Raw genomic sequence first — 17975 nt, forward strand, 5'->3', positions numbered from 1 at the left:
CACCTACTCATTCTTTACCATGATGGTTATAGTTAACTTTTAACTCCTCCCTTTGTTATTACACTGTTATTACACTACATTATGTGTGTCAAAGCCATACACCCCCATGCACGCACACACACACGCACACACACACACACACACACACACACACACACACACACACACACACACACACACACACCCACCCTCCTGTGCAGGCTCCACCCTCCGTCCTACAGGACAGGATAGTTGACCCAGGAGGAGGGGATTGAGGGGGAAGGAGGGGGCAGTAAGATCAGACCCAGCTCAAATTCAGTTCTGTCTGCGCTCGGGGCACAGCAGCAGCACAGCACAGCCAGAGCAGAGCCTACTATCAGGACCCACATGGGTATCATATGGATTACTCTGACATGCACTACTTGTGAAACTATTTACACCGCAGGATATGCCACCAGGGCTCACACGCAGGACTTGCTCAGACCTTGCAGAATTGCATTTTCTACGTTGACATACCCAACTGGAATACTGAAGTACTGTCTAACCTAAATAAAGCTCACAGCAGGCAAGATATCCTGGGTTTGACACACAAGAGAGAGAGAGAGAGAGAGAGATAGAGGGGCAGAGAGAGAGAGAGACAGACAGAGAGAGAGAGAGAAAGAGAGAGAGCTTCCCTCCATCTCTTGCCCACGTCATTCAGAAGTCAAGTGTTTTTGGCATTGGCAGCCGCTCCAGTCTGACACAGGACTTGAGGATGTGAATCTCGGAGAGGGAAACATTTATGACACCTTTGTGTCACGCAACAGAAGAGGAGCATATTAAGCCAGTAAGTACCTTAAACTTGTCTTTGCTTTTTTAGTAACTCTCTGATGTAAATAACAATCATAATAATACTGATAATAAAGTTAATGATTTGCAAGTTAATGTAATCAATTAGTCTCTTATGTTATGTACAAACATATGTTCCAAAAAGTACTCAATGTAAAATGCAGCACATTTTGTTTGAATAGCTGTGTTTGCTGACCAAATTAGATTGATCTGTCTGTCAACTCTGACACATATACCTACGTCACTAACTCACTATAGACATTTTGTTTATATTTTTATGTATCAAGTTATAAAAACATGAAACCGCTGCATTGTACAGTATGTGTTTTCTTTTAGCCGAGGCCAATTTGTGACCACTGTCCCTGGTTATATACACCTGTACCGATGGGTTTTGGACATAATCAATACACTTGAAACTTAAATAACATTACCATGATCTTCCTTTATCTAACATTAAAAGTCTTTAAATAAATTCTTGAAATAAATAGAACAAAGTTATCAATTAACCACATCACACCTGATCATTTTAATTTGCTTGTCAAATTGTATAGCTTTATTTATATGGAAAGAAATAACATTTAATTTGACTAAATAGTGAAATGTGTCATTTCAAAGGTTATATCACCTCACCAAATGACTGGTAACCTTAATAGATTATACTTATATAATATTGAAATGCACTGATGTATGTAAACTGTTATCCTCTTATCGACTATGACATTTAAAATTGTAAGATTTGGCCTGGGCCACGGCTCAGTGGTCCAGGCACCTTGGCTGGTAATCCAGGCTGGCAGTGTGCCGCGGGTTCGACTCCCGATCACCTTTACTGCATGTCTTCCCCCCATCTCTCTCCCCATTTCCTGTCAGCCTACTGTCTGTCCCTCCATAAAATATATAAAATCAAGGCGAAAGCCACAAAAAAAACATCTAAAATTGTAAGATTTATTTTCAAACTCGTGACACTCCGTGCCGACATATCATGAATACAAATGTAAAATGACAAGCAAGCACTGTAAATGCCAAGGTGAAATGCATGTTTTCAAGTCAAGTCTGTAGAGCAAGTCAAGTCTGTAGTGAACAAATGCTCCTCCACCCACCCAAAAAAATTTGAAGCAAATAAATAAATAGAGCATTTATGTGACGTACTCTAGCATGTAATGCAAGCTGATGTTAATGGAAATTAATGAGCGGTTCTCCCACTTTGCCCTGGACAAACAGAGACATACAGACACACCTCTAGAGGACACGGGTGAGGAGGCTCACAGTACCATGCACTGACAGCAAGGTGAGCGATGACAGGGGGGTGGGGCCCACACTCACCTTGGGGTGCTCTTGTTGTGTGTGACTGTGTGTGCGTGTGTGCATGTGCGTGCGCGTGCCTGCGTGTGTATGCGTATGCGTTGCCCTAAAGTCTGGATGAAGTCTTACCCCCTATTTTTCCCATATAAAACAACATATTTAAGGAGGTCTATCCTGATAGGCCAAACTACTATACTATGAACATGTTTTCACATCTTCAAAGGTCATTTTTGTGGATTTGAAACAAACTCACTATAAGGCAAAGTGTGAGTTCATGTCAGCGACCACATTTTCTTTTTGACGTATGGTAGTACTGTGTAATAGGGCTATGGTCTCTTCAGCACCACATGTGCTTTGTCACTGCTACGCCGTCATATGAAAATAATAGATTTTCATGAGCGACACGGCCATGTGACAAAGTAGGTTATACATTTGCTCTTTCTGCGACTTTCCCATGCAGGCAGTGCAACTGCGGTTTGGCTTGACAGTTTCCACTGTGTAAAAAGCTATGGCCAATCACAGTACCAAGACAATTTTATCAATAAATCACCGTATGGCATTGTCATTACCCCGAGACGCCTGAATCAGTACGTGTGCAGCAACCACACCGCCTGGCCTGCTTGTTTCTATTCCTATTTGGCACGTTGTGCGTTATGCATGTTACGTTGGAAAAATACAGATGTTGAAATCGCCCCCTTGATTATAATTGTGAATTGGAGACTCTGTCAGGAAAAGCGATCATCATCATCTTCGTCATGCTTTATTTAGGTCAATCAGTCATAGACAAGGACTAAGAACATAAATGGACGATACACAGCAAAATCCTTAGCCTTAAATTTACTTTGAAAGTGAACTTACAGTACAGTATAGGGTAAATTGGAGTTAAATTATCATTTTGTCGTACGTACGTTGTAGGCTATACTCTCTAGCATTTATGTGAAGTAAAATGCTACGGTCTTGTGTGGAGGACATGCTGGTTGGCAGTGTACAGGTTAATGATAAATAACAAGGCCAACACACAATGCTGGGCTAATGAACAGCCTTTATCAGCTCAGGTACACTCAGGTCCCGGACTGGGACCTTTTTCTGTGGAACATCAGCAAAGCCTGGACCACGGTCCTCCTGTCTATTGTGGAAACAAACAGCGACTATGCCTAGAGGCAAGTACAACATTCAAGTGGCTGCACACATGAGTGGCATTGACATATGGCTAGAAGTGATTATATCAGCATGTGCAATGAGGTGTTGTCCCCTATGATTAACAGTTAATGGACTCTTTAGGTGAGATAGCGAACAGAGTGAAATAGTGAACAAAGTTTTCACCTGGCTGCACACAGTAAAGGCTTGGGCCACGCAGGACTCGACTGACACACGGCAAAGCAAATATATAACTGATGGGTATAATTAGGAACTTGTCAGTAGAATAGGCAAGTGTCTGTAAGTATCTCCAAATTGACACAGATTTTGTCATTGAATTGACACTTTAACATTCAGTGTATTTCGGTTCAGTCCATGTGAGTATACTATACGGTACACTGCAAAATGTTCATTTAACTCACAGTTTATAATGGAACGGTAATGTGCAGTACATGTAGGATGTCATTGTTATGGGAACGAGCAATGATTCATGATCTGCACAGCAAGGAGAGCGAGGGTCTACCAAGTGTTCGTATCACTTCTGCATGCTGATCAAAGCCTATAGGAATTTAGAGCGGAGCATGTGGTCCCGCATGATTCACCCAGGACTTTGTTGAATAATGTGCTATTGATCGGCATATAAATACAGGCTCTTTGCCAAACTCAAAGTGGCGTAGTCGTTGCACTGTAGCTTCTCTGCTTTACATGGTGTGATCTCACCGTTGAGTCATATGTTTACGTTCAGCGAGGCTGCTGGAGGCTGACCGTACGGATTTGATCCGGTTTCTGGCGCCCCAAATTAAGGGGCTTACAATTGGAATGAGAATGAGAATGATAAAATGTCTCTTAGGAGATGTTTCCTATGCCGTTTGAATGCTGAATGAGTGGTGGTATGGTAAAAGGGAGCAGTGGTGGCTCAAGGGTCGGAGTGGCCGGATGCCGGTAACCGCAAGATTGCCAGTTCGAACCCGGGCTCCCCCAGAGTTAGTGTCGAAGTGTCCTTGAGCAAGACACTGAACCCCTAATTGCTCCTGATGTGCTGGTTGGTGCCTTGCATGTTTTCCGCCGCCATCGGTGAATGAATGTGTGTGTGAATGGGTGAATGTAATGCACAATCTATGTAAAGCTCCTTGGATAAAGGCGCTATATATGCACCATTTACCATTTAAGAGGAAAAACACTGAGTGGGTGAATGACGAAGAGGGGGAAACTAACAGGTGAGTTGGCGAAAAAAAGAAAGAATGGATGGACAAATTTGAGACGTGTTGAGTGAGCATTCCCTGGCTAATGAGGACAGTAGAGTGTTTATCAGGACAACCAGGTTCAGACCTGATGAATTGAGCTAATAAAGGGATTCGCACGCACGGAAGCACGCACGCACGCACGCACCCGCAGGCAGCAGCAGATGTAATGACTAATGAGTCTTTCATTAACCACTTAAAAACCTTATACTTCACTGACTTGACTAGTGTCCCCCAGGGGGGACTAGGGTCTCCACACGTTTTCTTCCCTAGTCTACACCAATGGTTTTCTACATTTTCATATAAAGATCCATTAGTTATTCCGCATTTTTGAGCCACAGACCACCATTAGATGCGATTTAGCCTTGCAGACACAAAACTAAAGAATAGGTTGTTAATGTTGGATAAGATTTTGTCCACAATTGCATTCTGTATTGATGTGGTACCAAAGGAGATATAACAGGCCAACGTTGATCAAAATAACAATTATTTTACATATTTGCATAATTGTGTAGAGCGTAAAATGAAACCATTTTAACACTCTCAAGAGTTAAGCATTTATAAGGGTCCATTTGGTTACAAACTCTACATCATTTAGCTGGGGACCACCTGGAATCCCTCCACTGGTTGAGAACAACTACTCTACATCTACACGCTCACAATGCATCAGATATGCTGTTTTTGTCAAGTGTTCACCTAAATGGTAAATGGTGCATTTATATAGTGCTTTATAGATTGTGCATTACATTCACCCACACACACTCAGCGATGGCAGAGGAAACCATGCAAGGCACCAACTGCACATCAGGAGCAATTAGGGGTTCAGCGTCTTGATCAAGGACACTTCGACAATAACACAGGGGGAGATCGGGATCGAACTCGGGACCTTGCGGTTCCCATCCGGCTGATCTACCGGCCACTCTACCCCTGAGCCAATGGTGTCTATTATGACATGTCCAGGTATAGGGACGCCAGGGATAAGTGGTTCATTTGGAATGATATTCCCTAGATTGATGTCTGAATCATTATTCACTACTGGGTTTTCGCTGCCTGTGGCTTCCATAACACCATCCTGTGTTGGCCTCTGGTTTACTGTCTATTCTACGTTCCATGTCAGTCCGTAACACAGCGGGAGCCAAATCTCATCGCATAGTTGGCAGAAGGAACGATGTGTTGGCGGCAAGAAACGAGAGCAGACATGATGATGAAGATGTAGAGATGTAGGGCCGTGCAGTATTATTCCGTAGTATGCAGGAGTAGTGTGTGCGTGCATGGCTGCGTGCGTGCGTGGCCTGGAAACCAGACCAATCTGCCACAGGAAAAGAAAATCCCTGGGGAGATTGGTCTGGCACTCCTAAATTTGAATTACATTTCGCTTACCCCAGAGTTGTGGGTGACCAATCAGAGCCCATTATTTAAAGCGAGAGATTTTTGCTGTGACGTTGGAATCTTGTTTGTAACCGCCGCTTGAAATTAAATCTTCCACACCAAAGTTCCAGACTAATATCTATGCAGTGATATTAGTCTGGCCATGCCAGGCTACGGTCTCCGAAGCTAGTCTGCACGAAATGGCACGTGAAAATTAGGACGTTTTCAACAAATTAATTACCGTATATTTTGATAGTTTGATTGATTGTGTGTGCCATTGTCCTGATGGAACAAAGTAGTATTGCTGTATATCGTCTCCTGTCTCCTGTCTCAGATGAAATACTGGCTTGTTTACAGTTATTAAGTTCTTACTGTGTTAACAATACCACAGCTTATGCCAGGACTGGAATAGGAGTGATCCTATTCCATGTAGCATTAGTATTAGAATAACAAAAGTACTGAAAGTTCCAAATGACTATGTGTTACTTCATGTACTATATACAGCGACTACGGAGGCTACGGATTAATATCAAACCAAAACATTACAACACAATTATCCACTGAACTTCAGGCAGTGAATCACACTAAAGCCATGCGGGACAAAAATATAGTTCAGCTGTGGGTGCTATGGGTGAAATGTCCCTTTAAATACCTGTTTTAATCATCCATGGGCACACAGCTGTGTGCCTGAGAGAGGTGTGAGGGGAGATAGGACTCGGGAGGGAAATACGTGCAAGAATGAGTGGGGCAGGAAAACGGATGGTTCCACACTGATTTGCCTCTAGAGAGGAAGGCTGAAGGAGGTACTGACTCACTCTCAGGCAGTGAATCACACTAAAGCCATGCGGGACAAAAATATAGTTCAGCTGTGGGTGCTATGGGTGAAATGTCCCTTTAAATACCTGTTTTAATCATCCATGGGCACACAGCTGTGTGCCTGAGAGAGGTGTGAGGGGAGATAGGACTCGGGAGGGAAATACGTGCAAGAATGAGTGGGGCAGGAAAACGGATGGTTCCACACTGATTTGCCTCTAGAGAGGAAGGCTGAAGGAGGTACTGACTCACTCATTAATCAGAGTAAAAGCTCTGAGAGGTAAAGAGGTACCGTGTAGCGGATCACAACACTTAGGGCTCATTTACTTTTTATTGCACGAGCGAGTCGCCAGACGAGAATAACTGGTTTTCAACTGAAAAAAACATGACGCAATGCGTCAGATTTTCACTCGAAAATCTGTTATTCTTGTCAGGCAACATGTCCATGATGTGACAACATATGAATTACTTTCCTATACCAGCAGCCCTTTGAGACAGGATATTTAACATAAGTTAGAAGTAAGAGATAGGAATCATGACATGCTCTGCTTGTGTTGTCAAGAGGAAGAAAAGAAAGAACATTCTTGAAAGCTGAACGTGCAAAGGATTGTATTTGTTTGGACACAACACAGTTGTGCATGCATACATCATTCCTATTTTCTATGCAACTCCAGTTCAAGGAACTTTCCCTCAGGACAACATATGCTGGCGCCAAAGCGCTCCTAGGCTGTCCGTGGGTCTTCTGTAGACGAGCCATTGGGCAATTCCAAGATAATCTATCTGATTTCTTGGATGGACCCGCTATGCAAATGAGACATGAACATATTTGGAGAAAATTCAATACAGTCAGGAGTTCAAGGAAACAAGGAACTAATTCAGAGTTCCGAGTACAGGTCTCCAAAGAGACTGTGACAGAAATTGATCTTGTGGTGATTGCTGAATCACATGCCTTTGTAAATCTCCTGGTGGGATCAGAGGAAACCTCACATATATTCACAGTAGCTTTTACCAAACCAGTTTACACTCCCAGTTGAAGTAAAACGTTACATTTAGCACAAATCAGTCAGAATGGATTTATGACTATTTACAAGCACTTACTATACTATAGCCCCACCCCAAACCCATGCCATTCTTTACACAACTACTGTACCATCTGGATGCAGATACAATTAAGTCCTGAATATATCCTGCTGCCAGTGACCTACTGAATGATACGTGTATGTACTGAATGCTTGTTCATTATCTACAGCTAATAAATGTATGTGCAGCCAGCCCAGTACATTGTACCCAATGTTATTTATAGATTTCCACCCGGGCATTTGTCATTGCCTGAGCTCATAAATCATGAGGGCATTACTTAGAGCATCATCAGCTATTGCCCTAAGCTCGGCTGATGCTGATGAATGCCATGTGATCAATTGTTTATCACACAAGAGTACCCATGTTTATTCAAAGAAAGTAGCATTTGATCAACACTTTAAATGTATAGATTCATCTCCCCAGGTGAACGACATGCTTTCTGGACTGTGTGTGTGTGGAGAGTGGGCTCAGTGTGTTGTTGACTTTCCTCACATTTGTTGGTATGCAGCCATTCTCCAGTATGAACCGACGATGATCACCGTTTTCCACTCTGTATTTTGGTTCCTTTTCGCCAGGATAAACTCCCTCAGCTGTGAATTCTACCAAGCCATTTTCAGCAACCGTGCTCACAGGCGGCTGAGTTTTGTCAATATTTGACATGTTATGTTGAGGAGGTCACTCACTGCGCCACTTCAGTGTGGGCAATTTAGCTTGTGCCACTAGGGAAGATATGGTTTTAGAGCGATATATGCCAGCTGCTGTATATAATAACCCGTAGGGAAGCTGACTGACTGACTGACCAATCAGGGCAAATATAGTACAGACTGCGTAAATGGTCTATGGTGGTGATTGTGAAGAGAGATTTCTCCAATTTGGTGAAGTAACATGTTACAATATTTTTACCAGTGATAATAAGGTTCACATGGTTTGAAAATAAAAGGTTAACTGACCTACTGAGGTGTTTGGTGAAAGGTCAAAGTTCATATGTTGAGTTGTGTAGGTGATTATGAAGTGAGATTTCTCTAATTTTGATTACCATAATGTTCACATGGCTCACAAGAAAAAGTTAACTGATCTGAGGTCAAAGTTTAGAGAAATGTATAGAGGGTATGTGCGTGACGTCATCATCATGCCCGGAAGTTATGCGGGAATGCCTACTGAGTGGCAAAAAACTACTTTCTGGCCTTAATAGCCCATAACAGAAAAGGCTAGAGTGGAGGTGCATGCTCTATTACCTTTGTTGATAATATTTGTAATCATAACACCAGCACTACCATTACACCATTAATGTGTAAAACCCAGGACTCTCTGAAACTGGACAAACTATTCTCTAGTCATTTAAAGCACTACTTGAGGATGCAATACATAACGGCTGTACTTGTTTCTTGTAGCTCCAGTGTATTAGCATTATGATGTTCTTTTTAATATTGCTCATATATATTTCACGTTATGTAAAATGGTGTGTGATCACATTGTACTCAGAGCATCCTTGCAAAAGAGAGCATGCTCTCAATGAAGGTAAAAAAAATATATTATTAACAATGTCACACAGACCCTTGGGCCTAGAGGCAGCTTGCACACCTCAGGGAGTGCGGGACATATGAAAGGTTGAAATGGAACCGTGGCTTCTGATTGGTCTGTGGTGCGGGTTGAGGAAAAACACCAGTTTGACGTATCAATGCGCATTGCGCAGCTACTGCCGTTGTCTTGCAACGTCCCCTTATCATTCACTAAACTCACCCCACACAGCCGTAATTTTTTTGCACTACTAAATCGTTTACTTTTTACCGTAGGCTTTTACTCATAGAGTTATTATACATTAGAGAAGACACCCAAGTTCTCCTCCCGTCCACTTGCATTGAGTTGCTCAGAAGCGCATGAGGCGAATCCACTCCTCCTTCCGGTTTAGGAACAGTGTGCATTCTGGATGGATTGTCCTCAAACACATGAACGCGCGACGACCGGCGGAGTGGACGGAGCCTAGTGCGCGTTCATGTGTTTGAGGACCAAACCTTACCAAACTGCAATACCTTCTTCGGCCACTATGTCCATTGCGCTTCAGGATTTCCTCTGGGTGTCTTCTCTATTGTATAATAACTCTATGCTTTTACTCTCAAGTCTCGAACGGCGCTATTTTTTAACAGTGAAGCATGGACAGAGTGGCGCTGGCTGATGACGTATCAGCAACAACGTGGCTACGTAACAGTTGACGTTACGAAATGCGAGTCGAGCAGGCTCTGTGATTTACTATGATTTTATTGATAATATAACGTATCAAATAATAATAAAGGACGCTTTGAAAAGTTAGAAAAGACTTTAAAGTATAAAGTAGGCTATACTATGCTAGTTACATTGATCCAAGCCAGAACACACAACACAATCAGATAAAATAAATTAAATGTCTTCTTAAAATGCATGTTAAGAGGTCAGATGGGTGGTCTGCGAACGCGAACCTGATCCATGAAAAGTTGAAAACCAATGTTTTACACACTATTGGACTTTGGAATCGATGTCCAGGTCAAATTCAGGTCACTCACACTAATATTGGGAGAGATTGTATTAATCTGCCATTTTCACCATGAGATAACTTAACTACAAAAAGTTTTGACGTCAGAAATTTGTCATGAGGGCAATTATACATAATGTAATTACATGGAGCGTTGTAGAGTACTGCAGGAAAAGAAAGAGGCATCTTATGAAATTTAATTGCAGAGAAGGGGACAAGGATCATCTTCAGGTCAAGAAAGACAAAGGGAGGCCATGAGATTGCCCGATTGAAACGAAAGAGGCAGATTCTTGTCTAAGCCCTTAATTAAAAACATAGCTAATAGCAAAGATAATTGCTGGCTTTGATCTAAGGAGAGACGGCTAGTTACCTCCCCGAGCACCGCAAACTATTTGGGCAGAATAAATTATAAAAGTTCATAAAAGTGACACAAGCTTCGGGATGTTTAACAAATTCTGAAATGGTTTTGCCATCTATGGCAACATTGTGGAAGCCACAAGTACCCCTTAAGGGATTCACACAAAGGATTCATTGTGGCTCTTCTGAGAAAGGGCTTCACTCAGATCCACTTTGTTTTAGTCAACTGTCTAGATATACCTTCACACTGGGCACAGAGCTGGAGAAGTTAGCTCAGCCTGTCATGTGTTATCTTGTTCATAAGGCTTAACGTTTAATACAACAAGCAACAAATTGTCTATTACACACTGTAGGCTGGCTGACTGTACAAACATCATATTAGCCTTATATCCACTGTCCATAGTCTGTACACTTGTACAGTATATCCATTCACTGGCAAATGATGTATGTTCATATTACTTATTTGTATTTGTTAATGGTACCCAGTAAATCCAGGTGCAGTTGGTTAGCTCTTTGGTTACATTTCTACTCTTACAGTATTATGTCCTATTTTTCATGCTGCACATTTTTCATGATCAATAATGGTCTGCCTATTAAGTCTTGGCGAGAATTCAGGACACTCGTGTGGATGAACTGCAGTGGCGTAGGGCAGGCTGCATGTCCACACCACTACGGGCGTCAACGTAGTCATGCTTGTTTAGTAATGATAGATTAAATTACACTTGTTTTGACTAATCTTGGCTTCTATTCGGGTGGAATGGGAAAACATCCAGCAATTCATTGTCTCTGGACACTCCTGTGCAGATTAGTCAAATTGATATAAGGCTACCGCGGGTATCATTCATTATGACATTTAATCAAGAGCAGTTGGCCTAACTTTCTGTTTATTGTCTTATCATATGCTATCCGTCCATACCTCCTCTGTTGCTCTTCTATGCATTCTGACTTGTTTTTCATTTATCTTCCCTCCCACTACTCTTCCTTCATCACTCTGTCTTCATCTGCTAATGTTTATTTGATGGAGGCCACACGAAATCCCATGACCCTGCTTCTCAAATTGTCAGTTCCATTCACGTCACAATTTGTTATTTTTGTCCCATTTACTTAAAGGTGTAGGAAAATAAACTTGGATTTTTATCAAAAAATAGAATACAATATGAGAGGAGGAAAAGCTTTGCCGGCCTCCATGGAACTGAAGAGAGAAAGAGGGAGGACAAAAAGGGAAAGAAAGGAATGCATGCTGTATGGAAGGGATGAAGGAGTGGTGGGATGGAGGGAGAGGTTGACAGGCCAATGCATGAGAATGAAAACAAACTTGCGTCAAACGGGTTTAGATGGAGAGAGACCGACACTGTAGAGTTGAGTTATTATTATCTTATTCAGATTCTAAGAATTGGGGCCATGAGCGCTGAAAAACAGATCTGATCTGTAATCCACCCAATACAGAGGCTCTGTACTGTGGAACTCCGTTTTGCTTGTTTGTTTTGATGCAATTATTTACGAGACAAGATCAATGGTATCAAATCAAAGTTCAAGCCTGCATCATTTTGCTCTGATTGAACAGGTAGTTGTCCTATATTCTATTGACTGAGTTCACCACTAGCTCCCTCCAGAACCTTTTAGATAATGGTATCTCATATGCCCGCATCTTCCGGTGCTGTGGAAGCAATCCCTACCAAACATTTTCATAGAGGTCCTGCCTGTCGAAGATCCTAGTCTTCTCTCCATACACAATACTCCATTATAAGTCAACTAACCTCCAGCTGTGTACCTCACCGTCAAGACAGCAAGCACTGTGTGCTGCCTCTTCTTCAAAGAAACACCCTCATGAGGCCAACCCAATTAAACAAAGAATGGCAGACCTATTTATTTTGGTTATTTTTAGGATGCCCCGAGGATGGCTCAAAATTTTGCTTGTGGTCCAGAGTTCAGAAATGGTTCAGAACCACTACTATAACAGGATAGACTGAGAGTAGCAAGATAGGAAAGGGGTAGAGAGAGAGATGAGAAAAGATATGCGAGACATAACAGGAGACAGATTTGAACTCTGTGCATGAATTATTAAATTAACGTATGCACTAATTGGTCACGGACCAACAGGTAGCTCAGCTCCTATATTTCTATAAAGTACTACTTCAGTCTTTATTTAAATAAAGTTTCTCCAGGTGATTGAAGGGAAGACGCTGTGAAGTGTTCCCCTTTTATGTTTAAGAATCTGCATCTGGCATTAATCAAAGTTGAAATGTTTTGAGAGTTTGAGCGTGCCACGAGAGCTATGAGACATGACAGGAGACGAATTTGAACTCAGGGAAATTCAATAGTTAATTACGGTTGTTAATTAATGCGTTACTTAACTGAGACAACAAATACTTGAATAGGACGTGTTGCGAAGCAGCACCTTGAGGTGATTAAAGGACCGGAAGCATGTTATTCATGAGAGCGGATGTTCCCATTTTTAATTGGGTATGTATAAGAATATGTGTAACATTAAGTTCGGTAGTCTTTTTGGCGACACCTCTCGTAGCTCCGTTATCGTGACAGCGTTTGTCTATACAGAACTACGGCTCAAAAATGATTGCTGCAGACAATTAGTCAGAAATAGTATTTTGTTAAACATTGATTTTTGGTACGGATGTCATTTTGGCATGAGTGTCCAGGACACCCGCTGATAAAAGAAATAGTGTTTTGGTCTAGAGTTTCAGAAGTACTATCTGAGGTAATGGGAACTAGAATTCCCCTCTTGCCTAATATTTTTTTGTTGAATGATGATTCAGAGATTGGGTTGACATTGACAATGCCACGTAGAAGACTCCTGCTCTTAGGGATGACAGCTGCAAAAAAAAAACTGCTCGTCCTAATGATGGAAACCTCCCCATAAACTTGAGGTCTCACAATGGATCCTCTCATTAATGGACATGATCTCTCTGGAAATATCTGATGACTGTTATTTTCCTTTCTTCTTTTATTTTTCCAATGGTAAAGTACCTTGCTTTATTTTATTTAATGTATTGTAATTTTTTATCTGTTTTGCTGTTCAACCTGTGGGGTGGGGTGGGTAAACCCCTTTTTTAACAAAAAATAAAAAATAAAAATGTGATCACAAAAAAATAATTAAAATAGTGTTTAATAAGTGGGGTTTTTTGCCAGAGGTTACCGGTATTAAACAAAAAACACATTTGTGGCAAATGGTTTGGTTACTATGAAAAGTATACCAGTGAAAGAGTATATCAAACAAAAAATTTAAAAAGTTACACTGTATGACATTAATCAAAGTTTTAAAAGATTTGTGAATCGTGTGTGCCAAACCGTGTGCCAAACCATAAACACAACAACAATAACACTGCACTCCTAAGAGCAACAACAATATACTACTGTGGTACAACTTGATATTCCATTTCCAACTCAACTCAACAACAACACCCCTTACTTTTTTTAATCACTTCAAGTGATTCTCGCTGTTGCTCCAGATCATTTGCAGTTTCTCCCAATTTTTCTTTCACTTCCAATCTCCGGATTGCTCCCAGCTGTCCTACATCCGTAATCCATAAATATACACTCTTTGATGTGTGGAAACAATGTTTGGGCGAAAATTGGTTTAAACTGATCTGCTTATTTTAAGTGAAATGCTGTAAATATGTACTAATAATGCTTCAGCTGGCTCCGTCTACTTTTCTTTACAGTCTATATGGGCCAGTAACATAGCTAAATATAATTTTGTACTAAACAAAACTACAGACTAAGAACATTCACACAACTTAATATACGTAATATGTATACGTCTTATCAAATAAATCACATGCTTTCTCAAGGAAAGTCAGAAAAGACAGCTTGAACAGTCACATCTGGGGGTGCAGGAATTCTGAGAAAAGGTTCCGGAAACATCGGAAAGCGTATGTATTGGCCTTTACGGGTCCGTTTGGTTACATTTATACACTGTAGGAGTTACATTTGCACTGAGGATTTTACAGTGTAGATTGCGGTCCCAGAGATAAAATAAACTTGCGTTTGGAACGATGCAAGTTGGAAATGCATGCTTCACCCAGTTATGTCTGTGTCGCTTTTATGCCCATATATGGAGTTCTTTGTCAGGCATGCTCAAATATGGAGTCTATGCAGATGTCAGAACATCAACTGGATGTCAGAATAGGCCAGCTCCATATATAGATATAGGGGTGATCAGGTCCAGAGCCCGGGCAGAGGTTTTTGTGGTGGTTCTGGACAACCGGCTATCCGACGGACTCGACACCGAGCACTGCACTCCCTGTGGGGGTGTGGAACGCATGTCGAATTTGAAGTGGGGCGAACGGTTCTCGAGTTGCGTCGATTACAGACGTACACACACACGTACGTTGGTATACTTTGTACTTTAGATGTAGATCAATAAATCAAATATCATCTGGGTGTCTGGCCTATGCTTATCAAACTGGAGGTCATTTAAATGAAGGTTTGAGGAAAACTTCCATATATAACAGTATATATATAACAGGCTCTCAACACATAGGTCAGGACAGCCTAGGGGCAATGACCCAAAGTTCACCAATAGTCAAACATAAACTAACTCTCACAAGTCTGAGGGTAACTTGAAACTTTAGAAAGTTTCTATAATCATACAACACTGACAAGAACAAACAAGCAGCTTCCGATGTTGTCTTTAATAATCCCAACAATTTGTACAGTTTTGTTGATAAAAGCCTGAGCATGCAACGTCTTATGACTTTACATGCTACTGATAACCGATAACAGCCTGTCTTATCTTTACAATCATCTACAGGTAGCATCTCAGAATGTTTTTATGTCAGAGTTGAACCTCTGGGACAAACTGAGTTCGCCGAGTTCGCCACATTTGGCGCTAGACTTTGAACCTGTCTATTACACGCACTAATAGACATTCACATTCTTCCTTCAATCTTCCTTTACCTCACAAACTTCCTTTGGGCTATACCTATCAATTATTTTCATAGAGATGATTCAATTACTTTTTCCATTAATTGAATTATCGAGAAGCTTGATTTATTTTTCAACAACAGTTGGCTATAAATAACCATGAATCGATTATCCGCGTAAGTTGTAAGCCCTATTTTATACTTTGTTACACAACCGTGGATCACAGTGCAAAAATCTACAAGCTCACAAGAGCTTGTAGATGTAGGCCTACTATTATCACAAACACGCCTGTAGGATCTCCCCTTTACACGTTAATCCAGTGTAAATCAGCTCCTATTGAGTCTCGGTTTCCATTACAGACCGGTTACAGTTAGGCGTTAGCTAACACTGAAATACTCCCTTGCAGGGCCGTTTTGATTAAACATCACATCAACTAACGGGGGCATAACCGCTATCATAATACTTGTAGGCTACTCAGTGGCGGCCTTGTATATATGTTTCAATCGTTTCAATTGAAACGGGCCTCGAGCCTCCAGGGGCCTCCCCCCAAAAAAAGGGGAAAAAAAGAAATAGTAGTAGTAGTAATTGTAATTGTTCCCAATTCCCAGTGTGTGCACTCACTGCACTAGCAGTGCTGACAGTTGCATTGTATAGCCTATGCTGCCTTCCAGTTATACCAGTAAAAAAAAATGTAATCAAGCAAGCTGCTTTTGTGTATTTTCTACTTGGCTGTGTATGCTGTTCATGCTGTGAAGTACGATAATACACACTGACAAAAAAAAAGAAAAATCATTAAGGCCACCCCTGAGGGTACTATGTAATCTCCACAAACAACATACTGTACTGTATAGCCAGTTTTCCTTTGTTACATTAAGAGTAAGACATATTTGTCTGTCTTCCAGGCATGGAAAGCATTGGCGGGGAATCCAGCTGGGATGGGTTATCCCTCTCCTCTCTGACGGCAACAGGACAGACCAACCTCACATCCGCCTCACTCTTCTCCGATTTGACCTCCCTCAACAGCTCTCACAGTGCCGGCTCGTTTTTTGGGCTCTTCCCCGAGAATGCCACCGCCACGCCGCCTAACACTGCGCCCAGGGACCAGGTCCTGGCCCGCGCCGAAATTGCAGTGCTGGGACTGGTGCTGGCTCTCACGACCCTGGGCAATGGTTTTGTGCTGTGGGTGCTGCTGAGGAGACGGAAGCACAACGCACCCATGCACCTGTTCATGGTCAACCTGTGTGTGGCTGACCTGGTGGTGGCTCTGTTTCAGGTGAGCTGCTTGTTGAAAAGATAAAAGCCCCCCCGCCTCCCGGGCCTTTGCCACTTGAACTGGATCCTTTTCAAGGGGTGAAAATGACACGGCAGCGTATACTTTTCTCGCGGTCATGTGTCAGCGTGATTTATAGCCCGCTTAGTATACGACCGCATACAACAGTGTATAAATTAGATATAAGTAAGTATGTGATTCGTTGCCCAGGCTGCAGGGAATTGTATATAGCCTCCATCAGTGGCCGTAATATAGCCATACATTACGTGGCATGCAGTACTACAGTATACTATGCTAAATCTACTCATGCTAATTAACATTAAAACAAATTCTTATACTACTAATAGACTAAAAGCACCTCTTCTTCATGACAGTGATGTAAGCAGGGGAGCTGCTTGGAGTTCTGAGCTCCATGGCAAAATATCAGTCTGGAAATGTTTATTAAACAATGACATTTGTAAACCGCTGCAACTCTGTTGGTCTTTAGCGACGCAGGGTTCTTGAGGCCTTTCCAAGCGGTCTCCCCCAGAGTTGGCATCAAGTATAACATTATTATTATCCTCCACAATTACCCCAGGCTTTCTATTGATATGTAGAGACTCTGCTGTGAGGAGGAATTCGTTCAGCTTATCCGTTTAACACCTTAGGCATAACTACTATATAAATCAGGATAAGCAATTTACTTCTCAGAGAAAGTGTGTAGTGACGCCTTTCTTGAAACTCCAATGTGTCTTTCTCCCTTTCATCTTTCTTACGGTCTTCACATCGATGCCGTGTGACCTACATACCCTTTTTTCACCCCCTGTAGTATGCAGTATAGTCTAGAACGGCAAACGGTTTTAATTTCAAGTTTAGTCATTAAGCAGTGGATGGACCTCCATAACTCGGAGTGTACAAATGGAACCAAGCCAGGTGACACTTGTCCAAAGGGTCTGAATGTGCATTATTTTTCCACCGTTTCTTTCAGGTTCTTCCCCAGTTAGTGTGGGACATCACAGAGAGATTCCAGGGCCCGGACCTGCTCTGTCGCTCCGTCAAGTATTTGCAGATAGTGGGAATGTTTGCCTCCTCTTACATGATAGTCGCCATGACGGTGGACAGGCATTATGCCATCTGCTGCCCGCTGCAGGCCTACCGCGGTGGGGCCGTATCCCGCTGGAATACCCCGATCATGGTGGCCTGGGCTCTGGCTCTGGTCCTCAGTTTACCACAG

At 42.0% G+C, this 17975-nt stretch overlaps 1 protein-coding gene across 1 annotated transcript in view; it reads left to right on the forward strand.

The window, feature by feature from the left end:
• The first annotated feature begins 315 nt into the window (after nucleotides 1-315).
• Nucleotides 316-17975, forward strand: part of LOC308315499 (vasopressin V2 receptor-like) — a 29556-nt gene continuing 11896 nt past the window's right edge. Inside the window, exons 1-4 of the mRNA XM_080763516.1 lie at nucleotides 316-805; nucleotides 2026-2092; nucleotides 16395-16765; nucleotides 17730-17975. Of these exons, the coding sequence (XP_080619642.1) occupies nucleotides 16397-16765; nucleotides 17730-17975 (615 nt within the window). The 5' untranslated portion in view covers nucleotides 316-805; nucleotides 2026-2092; nucleotides 16395-16396. The remainder of the gene's footprint in view (nucleotides 806-2025; nucleotides 2093-16394; nucleotides 16766-17729) is intronic.

This window comes from Protomyctophum bolini, assembly GCF_963924005.1.
Source record: "Protomyctophum bolini genome assembly, chromosome: 5".
Taxonomy (NCBI): Eukaryota; Metazoa; Chordata; class Actinopteri; order Myctophiformes; family Myctophidae; genus Protomyctophum; species Protomyctophum bolini.